This window comes from Diadema antillarum, unplaced genomic scaffold (genome assembly GCF_040938485.1).
Source record: "Diadema antillarum isolate AM-2024a unplaced genomic scaffold, OU_Dant_1.0 seq00000217_RagTag, whole genome shotgun sequence".
Taxonomy (NCBI): domain Eukaryota; kingdom Metazoa; phylum Echinodermata; class Echinoidea; order Diadematoida; family Diadematidae; genus Diadema; species Diadema antillarum.
Genome location: NW_027271272.1, coordinates 55,238 through 76,929, shown reverse-complemented (window position 1 = coordinate 76,929; position 21,692 = coordinate 55,238). Strand labels below are relative to the sequence as shown.

General features: G+C 38.4%; 1 protein-coding gene across 5 annotated transcripts in view; it reads left to right on the top strand.

The window, feature by feature from the left end:
* Positions 1-14,468, top strand: part of LOC139729101 (uncharacterized) — a 110,979-nt gene extending 96,511 nt beyond the window's left edge. For all 5 annotated transcript variants that reach the window (XM_071640025.1, XM_071640026.1, XM_071640027.1 and 2 more), the window contains 7 exons: positions 1,195-2,088; positions 4,090-4,668; positions 8,110-8,496; positions 9,603-9,882; positions 11,354-11,463; positions 13,098-13,255; positions 14,224-14,468. In XM_071640025.1, the coding sequence (XP_071496126.1) occupies positions 1,195-2,088; positions 4,090-4,668; positions 8,110-8,496; positions 9,603-9,882; positions 11,354-11,463; positions 13,098-13,255; positions 14,224-14,409 (2,594 nt within the window). In that variant the 3' untranslated portion in view covers positions 14,410-14,468. The remainder of the gene's footprint in view (positions 1-1,194; positions 2,089-4,089; positions 4,669-8,109; positions 8,497-9,602; positions 9,883-11,353; positions 11,464-13,097; positions 13,256-14,223) is intronic.
* The last annotated feature ends 7,224 nt before the right edge of the window (positions 14,469-21,692 follow it).

The following is a 21,692-nucleotide window of genomic DNA, read 5'->3' as shown; positions in this document are numbered from 1 at the left end:
GTCAAAACAACAATGGTACATTTCTATAACATTTTCGTGTACGCAGTCATGACAGAGAAATAAACACATGAGACATGTTGTTTTGCTGGATTTGATGAAATCGGTATAGTAACAGAATAGTGGAGTGGTATACTTCTCATGTTCTTTGTTTTGTTATGAGTGCTTGATCGATTTCTTTCTTTTTATAGTGTTGGTTTCGTACTTATACTAGATATCATTTGCTAAAATAGCAACAATTTAGAAACACCGGCCTTCATTGTTATCTGCAAGTGATGGTAGAATTTTTCACGATATAACTCTTTATTTGGAAAGTGCCACTGTACCTGCTAGTGAACGGACACTTTTGCTATGGTGACTGCTGTCAAATAAGCCATGCCCAGCAAGTACAATACATTGCTACAACTTAAAAAAAAAGAAAAACACGGTTTCATTAGCTCAGCTACGTCTTCTTCTTTAAAATCGAAAGTATTCATGCTGTGTTCATTCTTTCAAACTTTGCTAAACGAAAACACGCAATTGCGTTATTGTTTAGTTATTTACAATATCAAAGTGTGTTATGAAGAGACATTTTCATACCCCAGTAGGCCTTTACCTAAATAAGGAACATGTTATTTAATTTAGTCCCCCAAAATGTTAGGGTGTTTGTTATTGTTTCTCTCACGTCCATTTTAAATGTTTTTAATGCGTGGAAACCCTTTCGCAAAATATCACTCCAAAAACGTTTTTACAAAACGGCCATATCATTCGGATGATGTTGGAATGTTCCAAGAACTCTCAGAAAATGTGCGATTGTGAGCATGGCTTATGATGATGCTACACAAAACTTATTCCGACAATATGGCTATCGAAAATCGAAAGAAAAGATAATATCCATGAATTCCAGGGAGTTAGAACTTGACGTTACCGAATTTTGCTAAAGTGGCTTCCATCATTTCCATCACTTCCTTGGAAGTAGGTAGACAGAACAATATCTTTTCACAAAAAATGTACATTGTCCAAAACGTTCTACTAATGAACTGTTAAATTCCCTTTCAACTCCGGAATGGTTGCTGTAAACTTAGTGATGCTCTTTGGTAGTCAGGATCTTTGTGTGTCAGGCTTATTGCAGAAAGATACAACAGAGAAATCTCCTGCTCAACTAAAACTATCAGAGAAGACTGATTTGAACAAATTCTATGTCTCTCTTGTACACAGAGTGCGTTGAACAATGGATCAAAGTGTGCGCCTGGTCAATTTGGTTTGATGGTGAGAGTGGAAGCCAAATAGCGAGCGACGCTGATGGAGAGACTGAATTGGTGTCAGATATTCAGCACTATCCAGATTATCCTGACAACTGTGCTACCCCAGAGGATATAGAATGCCGGACAGTCGACACTGACGAATTTGCCAATGAAACTGACGATGGAGCGTTGTGCGATTTGAAAGGTCTGATATGTAAGAACCTACCGGGACTCCCCAGATGTCGTAACTACAAAATTCGCTTGCTTTGCTGTGTTTTGATACCCAAAGTCACATGTTCGACACGATCACCTCCTGAAACAACTGCTGCTCCAACAACAGCTGGGCCACCAGGCACAACAGCTGCACCTCCTGGTACAACTGGTGCACCGCCGGGCACCACAAGTGGACCACCAGGGACGACAGCTGGACCACCTAGTACTACTGCCGCGCCACCAGGCACAACTGCCGGGCCTCCTGGTACCACTGCTGCACCACCAGGCACTACAATTGGTCCGCCAGGCACAACAGCTGGACCTCCAGGAACAACTGCTGCACCACCAGGCACTACAAGTGGACCACCAGGCACAACTGGTGGGCCTCCTGGAACAACTGCTGCTCCACCAGGCACTACAAGTGGACCACCAGGCACAACTGCTGCACCTCCAGGTACAACAGCTGGGCCTCCAGGAACAACTGCTGCACCACCAGGCACAACTGCTGGGCCTCCTGGAACAACTGCTGCACCACCAGGCACAACAGCAGGGCCTCCTGGAACAACTGCTGCACCACCAGGCACAACAGCTGGACCTCCTGGTACAACGTCTGCACCACCAGGTACCACTTCTGGACCACCGCCTTCAACAACAGGTGACCTTTTTCTTCTTCTTTTTTTTTCTAGTAAAACCAATACCACCATTCCGCTACAAATAGCTTTAGTCATGTTATGTTTTATTTGTGACCCGCTACAACAAAAGGATCCTAAAGTCGCTGATGGCTGAGCCGAGAAAATTCAGTTTGAAGTCAGATCATCAAAATCTTTCAAAACGATCAGATTTCTGTTTTTGGCAAAATTTTGTAGGCTAATATATCGTCTATCATCTGAAGAAATTGCGAAGCTAAATGATCAAAGGAAAGGCAAGAAATAAGCGTTTTTCTGGGCCATGATTTTCTGACTTCCAGTTGAACAGAAACATGTCCGAAGATTTGGATTTACTCCCGCAGATAGACTCCGCCCCTAGCAACAAGCTATTGATCTTATTGGTTAGTGCATAGCACCCTGGTTACTGATTGGTCGTGCGTAGACAGCTGGCGCTAAGCTTGAATGAACATTGCGGAGGTTGCTATGAGCAGGCCTTCTATTTGGAAGAGTTGAAAACTGTCTTACCTTCCCTTGATCACGATTGCATCGGAACAAAAACTGTGAAGGCGGTCTTCTCGAAACGCTGATTTCATAGACCACTCGACATGGTCTCATAAAATCACCAATATCTCCGCAACCGAGTACTTTTATGAGTCGTGTTCTATACGAAATTAAAGCGGAAAAGTAAGGGCATAATGTCATGAAAATTTCAGAAAATTGTCTTCCCCCGACTTTTGGGTCCTTTGGTATAGCAGGTCACATTTATTCATTGTTTCATTCCTTCTTTACATTAATTAAAAAGAATATACACGGATAACACACATGTCAAAACAACAATGGTACATTTCTATAACATTTTCGTGTACGCAGTCATGACAGAGAAGTAAACACATGAGACATGTTGTTTTGCTGGAAGTGATGAAATCGGTATAGTAACAGAATAGTGGAGTGGTATACTTCTCATGTTCTTTGTTTAGATATGAGTACTTGATCGATTTCTTTCGTTTTATAGTGTTGGTTTCCTACTTATACCAGATATCATTTGTTAAAATAGCAACAATTTAGAAACACCGGCCTTCATTGTTATCTGCAAGTGATGGTACAATTTTTCACGATATAACTCTTTATTTGGAAAGTGCCACTGTACCTGCTAGTGAATGGACACTTTTGCTTTGGTGACTGCTGTCAAATAAGCCATGCCCAGCAAGTACAATATATTATTACAACTTTCAACAACAACAAAAATACGGTTTCATTAGCTCAGCTACGTCTTCTTCTTTAAAATCCAAAGTATTTAGGCTGTGTCCAATCTTTCAAACTTTGCTAAAAGAAAACACGTAATAACGTTATTGTTTAGTTATTCACAATATCTAAGTGTGTTATGAAGAGACATTTTCATACCTTAGTATACCTAAATAAGGAATTTGTTATATAATTTAGTCCCCCAAAATGTTAGGGTGTTCATTATTGTTTCTTTCACGTCCATTTTAAATGTTTTTAATGCGTGGAAACCCTTTCTCAAAAAGTCGCTCTAAAAACGTTTTGAGAAAACGGCCATATCATTCGGATGATGTTGGAATGTTCCAAGAACTCACAGAAAATGTGCGATGCGATTGTGAGCATGGCTTATGGTGATGCTACACAAAAGTTATTCCGATAATATGGCTATCGAAAAACAAAAGAAATGATAATATCCATGAATTTCCGGGAGTTAAAACGTGACGTTAATGATTTTGCCAAAGTGACGTGCATCATTTTCATCGACTGCGTTAAAATAGGTGGATAGAACTATATCTTTTCACAAGAAATGAATGTTGTCCGAAGCGCTCCACTAATGAATGGTTAAATTCCCTTTCAACTCCGCAATTGTTGCTATTTGTTAGTCAGGATCTATGTTTGTCAGGCTTATTGCAGAAAATTACAAAAGAGAAATCTTCTACACAAGCATGACAAGTAAAACTGAAAGAGAAGACTGATTTGAACAAATTTTATGTCTCTCTTGTACACAGAGTGCGTTGAACAATGGATCAAAGTGTGCGCCTGGTCAATTTGGTTTGATGGTGAGAGTGGAAGCCAAATAGCGAGCGACGCTGATGGAGAGACTGAATTGGTGTCAGATATTCAGCACTATCCAGAATATCCTGACAACTGTGCTACCCCAGAAGATATAGAATGCCGAACAGTCGACACTGACGAATTTGCCAATGAGACTGACGATGGAGCGTTGTGCGATTTGAAAGGTCTGATATGTAAGAACCTACCGGGACTCCCCAGATGTCGTAACTACAAAATTCGCTTGCTTTGCTGTGTTTTGATACCTAAAGTCACATGTTCGACACGAGCACCTCCTGAAACAACTGCTGCTCCAACAACAGCTGGGCCACCAGGCACAACAGCTGCGCCTCCTGGTACAACTGGCACACCGCCGGGCACCACAAGTGGACCACCAGGGACGACATCTGGACCTCCTGGTACCACTGTTGCACCACCAGGCACTACAATTGGACCACCAGGCACAACAACTGGGCCTCCCGGTTCAACTGATGCCGGACCACCGCCGACATTTACATCACCGCCTTCTACAACAAGTGATTTCTCTCTTTTTTTTTGTCAAGAAACGAATATTAAGATGTGCCGCAACCTATCCTTTAAATTTATTGTGTATTCTTTTCACATGATAACAGCAAAGTAAGCATGTAGCATTTTTTGGCTGGTGAATTGCTTTATGGAATAATAGCTTTTAAATACAAGAGGTGCCCACACTCTACAACCATTGTCTTTTTAGTGGGTCCCTCTGTTTTGTTTCTCACATAGTGCATATTGACAATTTATTCACTTTCGTTACCTCAGCAAATATTGCAATGTATCGATACTGTTAGTTTTTTTTCTATTATTGTTGTTTTCTCTGTACAAATTTCCATGCAATGTTTCTGTCACTCAAGACAGTGAGATTTACGTTTGTATATTATGGTGGAAAAACGAATAGAATTTGAACTTGAACTTGAACTTGAATAATTCTGCTACAGAACCAGTCGTTTTGTTGAGTAAACCATATTTCATTGTTTTGGTTATTGAATAAATGCTTTAGTGCAGTTTCCCCACCTAGACTCCGGCTTCAGGAGCCGGTTTTCCTGCTTTAATAAAATCCAAAACAACAACTACTAACCTTTTTTCAACTATCCCGGTTAATGTTTCACCTATCAATAATTCCTTTATTGGAGATCAATGGTAATCCTTTAACACATTATTTCAGTATAGTCCGTGGCGTTGGACACAATGTTTAACACTTTCATCATCTTTAGTTGACCGTAAATATTTTCTTGGGGCTTCTCTTAGGTTGTTGCTTACTTGGTTGCTGACGATTGCCTACGCGGAAAACATGACAAGATAATAGCGATCTGTTTGTGGTTTCGTCCTACATAATCATAGTTAGCTTTTTTTTTTTTGACGAGAGATGACATGTCTACGGGTTTTTACCAGTGAACGGGGAATCTGAATTATTCTCTAACCATTGAAGTGATACACACTTAGCTGTTAAACTTGTTGACTTGGGTTTTACCTTTGGCTCTACAGCTAAAGAAACAGCTAAATGTGGTACGTGATTACTACATATCAGGATAGATGATTCACATAGAAGATGGAAATTTGAACAACAATTTTCTTCAAAAAGCTTGCTTAATTGTTCTCTCCAGCGAATCAGCCATATAATTCATCATTTTTCTCCCACTTCTCAATTAACCCAAGTCACTTTTTGCGCCTACTCGTCTCGATTCCGTGGCACACTCAGAAAAAAAAAACACTGAAATGAAATGAATCCAAATCCGCCTTGTGTAGTTAGAGAATCTCTATCAATGTCATGTTTTTACTCGATTTGAAAAAAAAAATACTTGTCCTTCTTCTAATAAAGTATTGTGGTCGAACAATCATGTATGTCTTGACATTCTTGCCACAAGTACAGCTACATGTGATGAAAAAGAGTATTGCACTCAGGATTTAGCTGAAACAGTTTGGGCACCGTTCTCTAAATTCATATCGTTTAATTCGAACTTCTTCTTTTTTTAATTTTTTTTAACAGAATGCACAAAGTAATGATTGAAGTCATATTATCTGTTAAAAAAAAATGAAACACAGTTTGAAGTAAATTTCGGTCTTAGTTTCTAGGAGATCGATAAGAGCCCCAACCAAAAAAAAAAAAAAAAATCATGTACTTGTCTTCACCGCTGAATTCGAAGGTTTAAACTGTACATTCAAAGATATAATTATAGCTTGAAAGACATTTAATGAAATCGGAAATAGAGGTGTTTTTAAGCCAGCCTCAGTTATGACAATTTCCGACTTCACGGAAAAGATTTGTGCAACATAAAGCATGGAGAATACGATTCTCCTTTCAATTTCGAAAACCTACCGAAACTCGCCAAACATGCCTGATATTTGTGACGTCACTGAATGGCTTCAGCAAGCAAAAGCAGATTATGTCCTATAGGCAATGCACAGATTCAAAGGTGTAACTGTTTTCGTAGGTGAGCATTGTATTGATATTTAGCCGGGATAAATGCCGTACCAGTGCAGGCTGAATCTAACGCTCTCCCGTCTCATTTGAATTATCTGCTTTAAAATCACCAACAGTAACGACAATCTTTCAAATAGAAGGTAAAATTCCATATCTCTCATGCACTTGAACGCCCCGAACACTTTTGCCAGTCTTTGTCAGCACTCACTTGGCTTTGCTACTGTTTGAGTTTTGCACCCAGCCTCACCGCGGCAACGTGCGCTTTGCTGTTCATTCACACTCAACATTGTTAGGCAGGCTTTTCAAACTCGAAATTGCGATGGCCCTTGCCTTTTAAAAACTTGAAATAATGTCTTTCCAATTATGGTTTCTTAGCTGGGCACTGGTATTGTAGCAATCTGTTTTAACTTTTCTTTCAAAGAATATTACAATCAGCCTAATTTGAAGTAAAATAACCGCCTCTTCAGTCACAATGAATGCACTTTGTTTTAGCTATGACACGTCGGCTGCTACTGGTAGATTGGTCAATTTTACTACGTCAGTACAAACTTCGCTGAATTTTCTAGAATATGTCCGATGTGCTTTCATTATTAGGCAGACATCGGATGAATTTTCTTTTTGCTCATGTTGCATTCTCCGTTGAGGAATGAGCAAAAATCTTACATTTTGTCATCTTCAAGATTCATATATGTGACTGTGCACCTCAAAACGAACATAAAGTCGCACACACTGATTTTGCGTGAGGACTGAAAATAAGTGAAATGGGTCAACCTAGCCGAACTTGACTTTTTCATATTTTCTGAAAGAGCCGGTCTTCTTTTACATTATGTTAAAATTTGGTATCATAAAACGGGCAGGAAAGTGTGTTTTTTTAGCAGTTTATCTCGAACATTTTTTTGTAGAATAGTGTGATTATGTGTGTCTTTAGAATCCCTTTTTCATTTCTGAAAAACCTTGTCCACACTCTTCACTTTCAACTCTAATAACTTTTGAAAGGATAGGGCTACTGCTTTGAAAGTTCGCATTAATTATGGACAGAATGTGTTAATGAGGCATGCTTAATTTCAGTTTAATCTAATAATCCCTCCATTGTTGTTACTCTGGTGGTTTGCTTCCTGTTTTTTTGTCCCATTCATCGCACAGCCAGCACGGTTTGGTAAAGATTAAGCGCTTGAATAGACACTGTACTTCAGAGCCTCTTTTTTCAGTTCACACTTTTCCTGAGTTTGTACTTTCTTTCCAATATTTAGATAGGTTAGGAGAGTCCATTTGATTTGAGTTATACATCATTTTAAAGCTTAAAGTCTGCTCTTTCAGAATATGGTCGTAACTAAAAATTCATGTCTGGCGACTTTTTGTTTGTTTTGAGGTGCAGAGTCACATATATATATATATATATATATATATATATATATATATATATATATATATGATTTGTGCCACGTTGTGAATTTCTTTGAATTTCCAGTGCGATCTTCTTGCATTCTTTTCAAGTACTTCTCAACATTTTTTCCCACAGAATGCGTACCCAGCTGGGTCATTGTCTGCGTCTGGTCCGTGTGGTTCGACGACGATCGAGGCATCCAGTCCCAATACGCGCCGCAGGAGGAGGTTGAGCTGCTGGCCGACATCAGGCATCTGCCAGACTTCCCGCAGGAGTGCGAGCATCCGCGCGACATTGAGTGTCGAACGGTCGACACGCACGTCTTCGCCAACGAGACGAGCGACGGGGCAACGTGCGACATCGAGACAGGTCTCCAGTGCCAGAACTACCCACGCATGCCGACATGCAACGACTATGAGGTCAGGTTCGAATGCTGCAGAAAGCACTACACAGTTACCTGTGTGACGCCGGAGCCTCCAACCACAACGTCCGTCACAACGTCCCCTGAACAGACAACTGAAGGTTTGACAGTCTTTCCATCATTATTCTATCTAACAGATCTCGTGTATCCTCATCTGACCCCTTTCATATCCAAATTGTACAAATGCTTTCATCTGTTTTTAACAACCTGTGATGAAGTATTCTACCCTTCCTTCATAACTGTAAGCTATTTTGCAACGTGGTTGGAAAATATTCTTTTGGGTTGAAACAAAAGGAAAACAATAATCTAATGACATGAAAACAAATCGTCAGAACTAATCACATATTTTACTTTCAGAAGGAGTTTAATACGCTTTCAACATGGACTGTCAGACAGGTACCCTTGCAAAAAGGCGCAGACATTAAAGCCGTGCAAACGGTTAGACATTGTAATCTGGTGGCGATTTGCAATGAAATTTACCAGTTGCTTTTTGACAAATTGAAGTAGTTTGATACTTTCAACTGTGCGAGTTGTAAAGTATAATCGTTCCCTTGATGCTATGATTAGTACTTTTTTTTTGGTTGCTTTACTTTATATGGGAGAATGTGTCATTCCCCACTGCTTCTGTAGGCTTACACTTCAACAGCAATTTGCTTGCAAACGACTTGAGTTTAAACTGATGTCCTAAAAAAGCAAAGAAATAAACAATCAAGCAAAAGAAAAAAAATGCGTAGCATATAAGTGGTGAGGCTATACAATGTGCCCCCCCCCAAAAAAAAAAAATTACGATGGTATCCTCCCCAACGATAATTCTGAAAATATTGAATCAATCCAAACACGATTTCAGGATATAAAACTATAACTCAGTGCCCACATCTTACAGAAAACTCCATCCGATTTGCTTCAGTGGTCAAAGAGAAATGAGGATTTTTGTACAGCATGTCAGGAACCCTTCCCTCCGAGTTCTGTCTATTGTGTTTATACATTAATATGCAGTTCCAAGAGCATCCAAGTGCTAAACTTGGAAATATCAGACTCATGACATGCTTTTAACAACGATCCTCATTTCTCTCTGACCGCTTAACGAAATTGAATGCTGTTTTCTTAAATATAGAGCTGAGATGTTATATTTTAAGACCCTTAAGTAGCATTAAGACGGTTTCATCACTTCTGGTGTTATCCGGCTCATTACTTCATGAATCTACAGGTTGCCACATTGAGGAGGTGTGCGAGTGGACACCTTGGTGTGACGATGAGGAGCCTGACGGTAAGGTGACCCCGTACGATGTCGGCGAATTTGAGATCATTGACGACTGCCGCGCGAAGATCGATTTTTGCGAGGAGCCGTCTGACATCGAATGCCAGATGTCGCAGTTCCCCAATCTCGACACCAGCATCGTACCGCAAGAAGTCACGTGCGACGTCGACTTCGGTCTCGTTTGTCTTCATTCCGAATCGCAACCAAGCTGTCTGGACTTCCGCATCAGGTTTGTTTTTTTCTTTCAACCTTTGACCTCTCTATATTCCGCTCACATGAGGCAAAGGCTCGAGTGAGCTGTTGCGATTATTCGTCTTGCGTGTGTCTTGCGTAAACTCTTTGCATAAAAAAAAATGACGGATTTTCATCATACTTGGCAAGTAGTATACATGGGATTGTAGGATCTCAACTAATTGAAATGGGCGCCATGTCCTCTTGGGTGCCTCTAGAGGCATAGGGCTTTGTCAAGTCAATGGCAGATATAAATCAAAATAAAAGATGCATCGCTACCACTGACGAAGCATCTTTTATTTTGATTTATATCTGCTTCAAAATAAAATCTGCCATTGACTTGACAAAGCCCTATGGGCGAAAATTCGTCAGAACTACGTCTCTCACGGAGTTTTCATATTGAACTACTGTTGTGAATATATTTGATATATATTATATATATTTCGTTGCCATCCAGCTTGTTACCATCGGCTAGTGTAAACAAATCCATGATTAATTTTTTATACACGTAGTCACTTTTCTTAATATGTTTGCGCTGACATTCTTTATTTTGCCATAAACCGTCAAGACAGTATTAGAGTAGCCTTGTCCGAATACGCATAACAATGTCGAAATTTAAGAGCCTGGACATTGTTCCAAGTTAATCTTGACACTGCTTGAAACCAGTGATAGCCTGGTGGTAGTGTCACTGCACTTAAAGCAATAGATCACAGGTTAGATTTCCACTGGTTCCTTTTTCCGACATGTTTGTTAAGATATAGATCAGCAGTTGTGATCTTAAAATTTAATTTGTACAGATGGGGACCGTTGATACAAATCTTCATAACCCTTTTAGTTAGAATATATTTTCATCCAAATTCCTCTTAATCAAAATGCACTTCCCATTATTTTCAAAATTTCTTTTTCAATGTCTCCCTGACTGCATATCCGCAGTTGCTATGTTTGGTCCCCCAACCCCCCCCCCCCAAAAAAAAAAAACACAAAACAAAAACAACAACAACAACAAAAGAATGCTACAGCATATATGACCGCCCCTCAAAAGGTAGACCAAAATGAATTTTCCTATTCTATACAATTGTAAAATTCAAACTGTATGCACTGAAACTATATACCTGTGTAACCTGTTAAAATTTGACAATCCCAACCCATTAAAAAATGATTGAAATAATATATAGAGATAATTAACAATTTGAGTCGGTCAACCCAAATGACAAATTTTGGATTTGGAGCCGGGTGGTCACATTATGCTTTCCCATGAAAAGCTGCAGTGCTGTACAGATATATCACCATTCTTTCTTTTTAAAGAATATGCGGAGTCACCTACGGATGCTACGAATGTACTTGTCGCAAACCCCCCCCCCCCCCCCAAACCAGGGCATATTCAAGATGTGAGATAGCTTGCACCCCTCTTAGTAGTCTATGAACAATCCGTGTATACCTCGAATTTTTCTGTCTGTTCAATATTTCAGGTTCCTGTGTTGCCAGAATGTGACCGTCGGTCCTAACTGTCCTACCACTTTGCCTGTTACTGAGACTACCACGGAGGAGGAGCAAACGCCTTCTCCAACGCCAACACCAGGTGAGACATGCTACCAACGCGGCTGTGCCTGGACTGTTTTCATCAGTTCCAGCAGCTACCATCGGGTGCCTGTCTTTTAAAAACGGCCAATATACACATTGTTCATGACACTGCATCATTTGCTAAAAAACAAAACAAAAAAACAAATAGTCCCAAAACAAAACAAAACAAAACAAAACAAAAAACAAAAACAAATCGACACAAAAACAACGACAAGAACAAAAACGAAATAAGCAAACCAAGAAATAAACCAATGTCATTCCGGTTAACAAAAACGAAATAAACAAACGTGAAATGAACTAGTTAACAGATGCCATTCCATGAAGTATTCAGCTACTTTGGAGTATTTTGGCTTTAATTCAGATTTTGTTGGAATAAAGAGATCGCTTGGTTTGTTTATTTTTTTTCTGGTTGCACTGTACTATCGAGCTCTGACAGTTATTCAAGGGATGAAACATTTTATATTTTCATGATGAAAGTTTATTGTTCCCTTTCTGTGATGCAAGAATGTGATGTGACAAGACTCTTTGGCCTTAGACTAGTCAACACTATCTGTATAAGTTTGTAATGGCAATGATATCAATAACAGTGACATTGGCGATGATTCTCATTACAATTATCTCATAACTGTCACCATTTTAATTGTTATCATCGTTATTGGTATACCAGCGGCAGAAGTATACTCTGAATATTGAAATGATTTTGTTAATACAGTGTAGACCTATACAATTCGTTGTTTCACGACATGTCTATCCCATGCGTATATATAAAGCCACTTCGGAGTTCCACTCTGCGCATGAGCAGAACAAACGGTAATTTGTACAACAGGCATGTTGGTTTTTAAAGGAAACCAAAACCCATAGAGAAATGTGGATTGAGTGAAAGCAGCAACATTAGTAGAACACGCATCAGTGAAAGTTTGAGGAAAATCGGACAATCGATGCAAAAGTTATGAATTTTTAAAGTTTTGGCGTTGGAACCGCTGGATGAGGAGACTACTAGAGGTTATGACGTCATGTGTGGACAACAATAGTAAAGAAAATATAAAGGGCATTCCACAAAAATATCCATTTTTCATGAGAATTACACATTCCATCAACTTGATGCTGACATATGTTAAGGGTAGTAATTATTCCCCTGCTTTCTGAAAGCGGTTAGTCAAGTGCTCTTTCATTATGCTAGAAAAGTGAAAGCATGTTGAATTTTCTTTCACTGCGATTAGTATCTGTGATGTAATGATTGTTCATGTAGCTCGTATAAAGTTGCTCCCCAGCACATCCACCTGACAGCATAAGTGGTATGGCAATATCAATAGAAAGAGATTGTTAATACATTCAATACAAAATACTGAAATGGAGGCTTTCCCGAGTGTTAATTGACGGATCATTGTGGTCATCTGGTCTACGCAAGTTGATTCTTTGTTTGAACAGGATTGATAAATCCCATAAACTGTAAAATCTTGAAGCTTATGCATAATGTAGCTCTGAAAAACGAGTGAAGTGCCCCGTACCGATTAAAAGAAAGAGAGGTCATTCGTACGAATGTGCCCATGAGCTAACTCCGAAATGGCTTATTGTAATTGTCCAGTGCCGCACCCTTTCCCCCAACCCATCCACTTCTTTCTTCCACCCTAGTTGTCACCGAAGAATCCACCACGCCACCCAAGGACGTCTGCTCCAGTCGCACTAGTTCGGAGTCTACCCTCATCTCGTACAGGAACTGTACCTCCATGGAGCCGGTCTACCTGACGGAGTGCGCCGGGAATTGCCCGTCGACCTATTCGTTTGACTCGGTGTGTTCGAAGTCTTTGTACTACTAAAAGAGCAGATAAGCCGAGAAAAGAGACACATTTTATGGACGATTTGAAGAGAAAGAAAATCATAGCACAAATGTCTGTGTGGTTTTTTTTTTTTTAAGTGAAAGCTTTGATATCACGAAGTAGTATATGATTCATATCATGTGGTTACAGTGCACTGTTTGTAGCCAGTTTACCAGGTCCTAACAGAGACTACACACACACAAAAGAAAAAAAAACCTCATGAAAAAACGTGGAATCCGTTTTGCATGTTCGGCCTGGCCAGACATTGATGACAAGCAGGGCTTTCAGGGTCTTTTTTTATGTGTGTGCTTTGTTTTTTGTTGATATCAATAACCAGTCCGTAACTGTCAACTGTAACATTACTTTTGTACACAACTAATAAAGCTCCAAACCCTTAATCACTGTTGATATCCCTTATCTCTCTTTTCTCTATTTCATTTATCCCTCTCTCTCCTTCGAATAGAATTTAATTTTTTTCTTATACACTGCGTCACTCCGAGGCCTCCAGCCCTTTTAATCACATTATGTATTGATGGCCGTCTCTTCCACTTGTACCTCAAAATATGTTTAAGTTTACATTTTACAATACATTATTTCTTTCATGCACCTGTTAAAGTTAGTGTAACTATCACTGATTTTGTCATATCATAATCGAATTGTCGTTAATCCATTGTGCTGTTCCACTCTTCTACGAGTGGACAAATAACACAAACTGAACGGAACCAACTTGACCCTTGTAAGCTTTAAGTGCCAAACCCCGTAGCGTCGTACACGCTCTCCGAAATCCCTGGCACTGCAAGGGGTAAAAGTCGAGACCATTTTCAACTGCCCCAAGAACGAGGTGCTCATTATAAAGTGCGTGACTCTGGCAACTGGAAATTGAAAATCGATGTCTTCTTTGAATCTATTCATTACACTCTCTACATTCTCCTAATGGTCAGATTATCGACGGCGTTCCGACGATGGACGAAGACTGCACGTGCTGCCGACCGTCCAGTGTCATCGAGGAACAGATTGAGCTCCAGTGCCCCGACAACAGCAAGCTGGTCATCTCCATTCCGGTCATCGCCGAATGTACCTGCCATCCCGTGTCCTGTCCCGCCGTGGGCGGCTACGGGAAAAAGTAATCTCACAGCGGCCACGACTTGACTATTCGGAAACATGGCCAACAGCTTAGCTTTTATTGGTTCTGTATCTTCTTGCTATTTCCATTGCTTAATCGTCAGAACCATGAGCCATTAGCAACACCCTCTCAATCGAGTAGATATCAACCTGATTGTAAGATGCTGAAAGATAAAGATATTTCTATTAAGTCAAAAAAAGAAGAAGAAGATATTTCTAAGTCCACAACAGAGAAGTGGAGTCCACTTGATCTGCGGAATACAGTGATAAAAGTGACGCGCATAATCATTACTTGTCATGTCGGCACGAATTTTGGAATCTAGATATCCTCAGTGAACTAAACATAACATTTATTTTATATGATAAAAAAGATAATGGAACTGCCAACATCCCATGCAGGTATGATATAATACTGTCGACGATCTGTTGCTCAAACAGATTGCAATTTTACACTCTGATAAACTTAGAGTACGCAACCGTTCTCGCATTTACTTTTGAAATGATGACTAATAATGTACTCTGACCGCCTCAATGCCCCATGCAAGGAATCGGGTCATGATCGTGACGATATGCATTTCTCCCCATGATATGCCAATGACAACTTCGGGTCTCTGAAATAAATAGAGAACAATTTCTGCTGTGACTTCCATAACCAGATTATAACCTACAAAAAGCAAGCTGAACCGGCCTTGAAACTGTTTCGGATATATTCTTCCCATGGAAATCGTTTAACGATTACTGCTCTTAAGTAGAAACTGCTACAATTCTTCATCGTACAGTATCATATAACTAAATTTTGTGTAATCTCATACTATAAGCTCTACGTCTTAGTACCGGTATGTTAACAACTAGCACACTTTGCACTGCCATGTCGATTTCGCTGACTGTGATCCAATGAGAAAGCAAATCGAAAGTGTAACAAAATTTGATTTGTCTGAAATACTTTCTTCTTATAAGAGGCTTAAAAAGTGCTGATATCTCTGTTGTTATCTTTTTTTTCTTCATAATACCATCTGTATAACTTATAAGGCTGTTTACTATTTATCTCTTCAGTATACTTGCCAAATATGAAATATAATATATGAGTAAAGGTTTATCTGAAGTAGAGAAAAATCATGTATTTCTTCCGCGAAATATGTCAAATCTTCTGTTACGATCATTATGGAAAAGAAAATAAATCTGACTGTAGTCTGCTTCGCAAATGCATTATTCCTGTGTGCAGAAAGTCTTCTTACTGAGTGTTTCTTTGTCGAATTCTCCAACTGTGGACTGTTCCAGCAGTTATAATCGAGCTGCATTAGTCCGTTCTTTAAAATGAAAACTATTGCACTGACACGAAAAAAGCTTTAGTTCGTGAACAATATAAATGTGGACCATTTAAATTGCATGCACTCGTGGACACACACACACGCAAGCACACGCACACACACGTACACACACACGTGCACATACACACACACACACACACACAAGCACATACATTAAGATGAGTTAAGATGAAAATGTGTTTTTGTTTTTAGATTTACAAGACAGTGGTTCTAACTTTTCAAATGCATAAAGACATACAAAGCACAAAGGTGACAAATGCATAAATTTTGCGATGTCTTACAATAACTATAATCACAGTTCAGTGTCAGTAAGGGTCTGTATACATGCGATGTATTCAGATCCATTAATGTTCACAAATGTTTCTGTGTGTAAGTGTGTGCGTGTTTGTTTTTTCGTGCATTTGTTGCCTGTGTCGGTGTGTGGGTGTATATTTTTTTGTGTGTCTTACTATTATATTTTATTATGAATACTGAATATTCAACAAAAACAAAGAATTGACGGTTTCAAGAAGTTTGTTAGGATTTTCGACTACAGACAAGGTCATAACTTGAATAATAACTTGCGTGCGAAGCAATCTGGCCAATCTTCAGGAATTACTTAGATATTTTGAAATGCATGATGGATCATGTATGCGTGTATGTATACAGCCATGACGTAAATTGCTGCACCTACACGTTTTGCAAATAGTGAAGGGTGAATCCACCGGTGACTTCAATGGAGTGTGAGTGATTGCATCTGTGCTTTTGCCTTTTTTTCCAGTTCTTTGACTTTTACAACCTGCGTTGAAGGGGTGGTATAGATTTGGTTGAGATGACGTTTCAGATGTTAACTTTTTTGCGAGAGAAATAGAAATCACATATGAAATATTATACGGCATATGATTCTAAGAGGAATGAAAAGTTTATTTGATGAAAATTGGTTTTTGAAAGGGCTGAGATATCTAGCAGTAAGGAGATCCTCATAGAAGGTGGGACGCACCTTTTCTTAGGTCAGCTTTGCTTTACTTTGTTATTGGATATCTCAGCCATTTCAAAACCGATTTTCATCAGATAAAAGTTTAATTCCTCTTCGAATTGTATGATAACTGATATTTCATAATTATATTTGACAAAAATTTAGAACCCAAATCCCCATCTCCACCAAAACTATACCATCTCTTTAAAGTGCCATTCCCCTTCATGTTCGAGTTGGTTTTGGTAGATGAATCAAACAGATAGAATGGTAGAATGTCATTAAAGTCGGACATTAAGAAAGTTGCTGAGCTGAATCTTAAAATTTCGCGTGATTTTGCGAAGTATATAGTGATATCAGTTGCCGCTCTAATTATATGCAAATGAACTGAAGGTAATGACGTCATCCCCTCACAATGCATCACCTCACAACCTTACTCTCCAATTAATTTGCAAAAATCCGTTCAACAAATGTCCTCTTTTGAGATGAAATTTAGAAGAAATTAATAGATAAAAAAAACTACTAAACTAATACAGACCTCCATCGCATCCAGTCAAGTTTTTTTTTTCTTTTCATTTGGATATCTATGTGGATAGACAGCTGGCGAAGATCCAAGATCCAAGATTGAATTCAATTCAATTCAAATCTATATCCGTTTTTAACATAATAACATAACATAACATAACATGACATAACGTAACGTAACGTAACGTAACGTAACGTAACGTAACGTAACGTAACGTAACGTAACGTAATATAACATAACATAACATAATAATTAATCATACATCTCACTTTCCTTAGTGACAGAAATCATGTAACCAAACAGTGTGGATTGATCAGAGTATACAACAATCATTGTAAACTTAAAGTAACGATATATTGTAATGGCACTAATGTAATGAAAGTGAAATATCAATATATTATGCATTGTGCGAAAAACGGAGAGACCCACTGAAAAGACAATGCTTGTAGAGTGTGGGTCTCTCGTGGAAAAAAAATATGAATGAAAACATTAATAAAAACCGGCATCAAACATGTCAAAGCAATAACAAAAAGTTTGGGACAAAAACAAGATGGATAACACTTCGAGTTAAAGGTACTGTTACCAATGGCAGCAGTGAGATGGAAAATGTTCGAATTATCACATTTGATTCATATGTGTAGGTCAGTTGTATCACAAAACATCCTACCATATAAACATGTTGCAGTACAGCCTAAGATGTCGAGATGCCACTGTTTTTCCCACTAAAACCATAACTGTAGACGGTTTATAGTCTAAAAACAATGTTATTCTAACCATTGTTCACAGTTTGTATATTTAACAATACTTAACATTTATCATACTGATTAACTTTCTATAACACTGGTTGTTTCTATTCGAACTCAAATTTCAGAACTGCTTTAAAACACTAAAGCTGAGGATTTTGTTTCATCTGCAAATGGTAAACAGTGCCTTTTATTCGGTCCCACTTGGGTTGTGTATGCCTGGCCCCTGGGAGCTGGGATGCTGGTGCCCCTGGTGGTGCTATACAGCACTCCAGACTTTTGGGAGTATTGATTATATTGATTAAAAAAAGGGGGGGGGGCATAACACACCTGTAAAGATAAAATTGGGGGGGGGGGGAGGGATGGATGCAGAAGCACCCCTAAACTAAAATGAGTGCAATGTGTAATACTGTATTGAACTGTAATAATGTTTGTTCGTTATGGAATGTCGTAGTATTCATATTGTCTCAAAAGTAGATGAATTTAGTCTATGAAATTTTCAACACATCGTTTGATAACTTAACCCGTTTATGTTTATTTAAACTAAGTCTATAGACCTGAATCATGACTTCCAAATATCTGAACCACATCTAAACCGTGGTGTAATACATTGTCTGAAAAGAGGAGGACTTCAGTTCAATATTATAGTCTGATATCTAACAATGCAACACATAGCAGACCTTAATTACAGGTTACACAAGGGTGAAAAACAGTGATATATAATAGAAATAGTTGAATTGATTAATGATTTACGAGGGACCGAAAAATCAACTAAAGACAGAAGAGCAAAAACGACTCGCCAGATAGAAATTACCCTCCTCATAGACAAATTGATAGATCATTGATATACAATAATAACATTACTCATTACCCTTGGATGGAATCTGCACGTCACAGTGAGCGAATAATGAAAGAGGAGGGGCTTAAAAGACCTACGCAATGCAAATAAATGTTGACTTGTATTGATTCGCAATACTCCAAACACGAATGTGGCCGAATGAATGTCGAAATACGTGCCATATATTTTACAATAATTTTTCTGCTACATTACTTCTACATCTCTTCAAATTACTTTCTTCAGACTAAAGATATTGCTGGGAAACATGCAACTTATGTTTGTGAAGTTTAGAGGAAGGTGCATGTCACTGTCTTTTGTTAATCATATAAGTGGCTTACAAATAATGGTCAGATAATGTAAATGACAGAATCTTCGTCAGTATTGGTTTGGAATGTTATTTGTAGGCGTATCTCAGAAATCTGAAAAAAAAAAACAGTCGAAAATTATCATGCAATATTTGGTACGTATTTAGATATTGGTGTGGCAACATAAGTGATGATCAGAGTTGTATGAATCGATACAGGTCAACATGCATTTACATTGCATGGCTCCTAAAAGACCGCTTTACATAATTACTGTCATTAAAAGCAGCCATCAATGTTTCATAGAATTTCATCACGATGATGCGAATTTTACCTTAAAATAGAAATTAAACCCGTCTTTTTGTACTTCTGTAGGGAAAGTCTTATGAAAATGCAGGACAAGTACGGGTCGTGCTGTCCATTCTGTTTTTCGTATAATTCTCTGACGAACTAACATTGGCAAATAATAGTAAGCTTTAGAATGCGGTAAGCCAAGTGTCATGTCTTAATATCCTTTATAGGACTAACTCTACTACCTTTAATATAAGAGTGTGACAAACGCGTACTGCTCACTCTCCCTCTCTCTATCTCTGTCTGTCGGTTTGTCTGTCCGTCTATGATATTAGCCTTTATCCTCCAAGACGATAAATTCAATTCAATTCAATCCAATTCAATTCAATTCATTTCAATTCAATTCAATTCAATTCAACTCAACTCAACTCAACTCAGTTCAATTCAATTCAATTCAATTCAATTCAATTCAGTTCAGTTCCATTCAATTCAATTCAATTCGATTCAATTCAATTCAATTCAATTCAATTCAATTCAATTCAATTCAATTCAATTCAATTCAATTCAAATGAGATTTTATTTACAATAGCACATTTTGTTGATATAATTGCAAGGAGAAAAAAGTACAATGCATTACAACAATATACATATGCATATACTGCGTGAAACTAACTGTTCAAAATAGTACAATGTGTTCTTGGAAAAGAGAGGCCCATGTCAACGACAAACTTGTAGAAATGTGGGCAGCTCAAAAAAAAATCGACCTTACAATACAGAAAACAAGAGTAAATGAGAGGAACCCATGCGACTTGCACATGAGAGGGAAAATAGGCAAGTGAACACGTTAATCTGCAAAGCCAGAAGAAATATTGATAAAGACAATTTCAAATGTAACCTATCGAATTGAATGCCCGTCAAAGGTAAATTAATAAACCACCATGTCACATTTGGATAAGTTCTTGCTCTGGGTCTTCATGTTGGTTTTGGTAGCTTTAGTAGACTCTAAACAAGAAGAGTGGTAAAGTGTCATTAAAATATGAACCTAAAGAGGTTATGAAATCTCCGGTTTCACAGTATGCTTTTACACACACACACACACACACACACACACACACACACACACACACGCACACACACAAATAAATGAAGTGGTAAAGTTATCATCTTACATATCACTCTTTGACTTAATCATGCTAATCTCTACTAACCTTTTTCAATTGTTGGGGTGTGAGATAGAAATATCCTTTTTGTTTAGTCAGCTTGAATATGGAACGGAATTGTACCTCTATATCTTGCCATTCTTCTTTTTTTCAGACGGACCTCTTAGGGCTGACTTTTACCTCGCATGGTTGCTGAGAGAGCCATGTAAAAGCATGAGGAAAGTTTTAGGAGTGCGGGAAGTCATGCACCTCTTTCTATTTTTTTTTTCTATGGTCAAATTTCTGATCATGCTAGCCATAAATTTATCGAGTAATTACTAGATTTGTATTCAAACTTCTGAATTTCCCATTGTTGCACACAGCACCCATAGTTTCCTTAAGCAATATACTTTATCATCATAATTCTCTTTTTCGACATCAGGGTTGTTCCTTTTTTTTATTGAGTCCCATATTGTGCTGTTTTCCTTTTAGAAGGTACATTTGAACTTGTTTTGAAAATATCACACAGTTATGATAAGATTGATAATCTCCAATTTAACGTCAGCAAGACTTAAAAGAAAAAAAAATTGGACATGTTTATAGCGGTTTGTTTGCATGGGCTTCATTTCAGCTTTCGGCTTGTGACAGTTCAAAGGGGGGTTGATTGATCAAAACTGTTATTTTTCTTTGACTCTGTTTAACTTTGAAAGTGTTTCCATCACGGCTTACATCCATTACTTTTTTGGTTTGTTTTTCTCTCACACTATGCCTACTTTGGTCTGTTTAGGAAATGTATGATCTATTGTGTTTACTCACAAAAGATGCCAAAGCTAAAATCAACTTCGGATCTGTCAAAACTGTCCGATTAATTGATCTATAAAGGACAAAAGGAGCCATTAAACTTTAATTTCTGTGTTTATAATACGGAACTGGATTGATGTTCATTACAATAATCATAATTGCGAGTAATATCTAACAGACTGCACGACCCATATCAATATCTGTCCCTGAGGAATATGATTGGAATATTGTCATCACGCATCCGCTCTGAAGTGATCAATGCATTTATGTTTTGTTTTGTTTTAAAAAGTCGAGTTGACCATTCATCAAATCGCCACAGAACGGGGTGGTATAAAAGTAGAAGGAAAACTATTGTCAGACTGATTCGA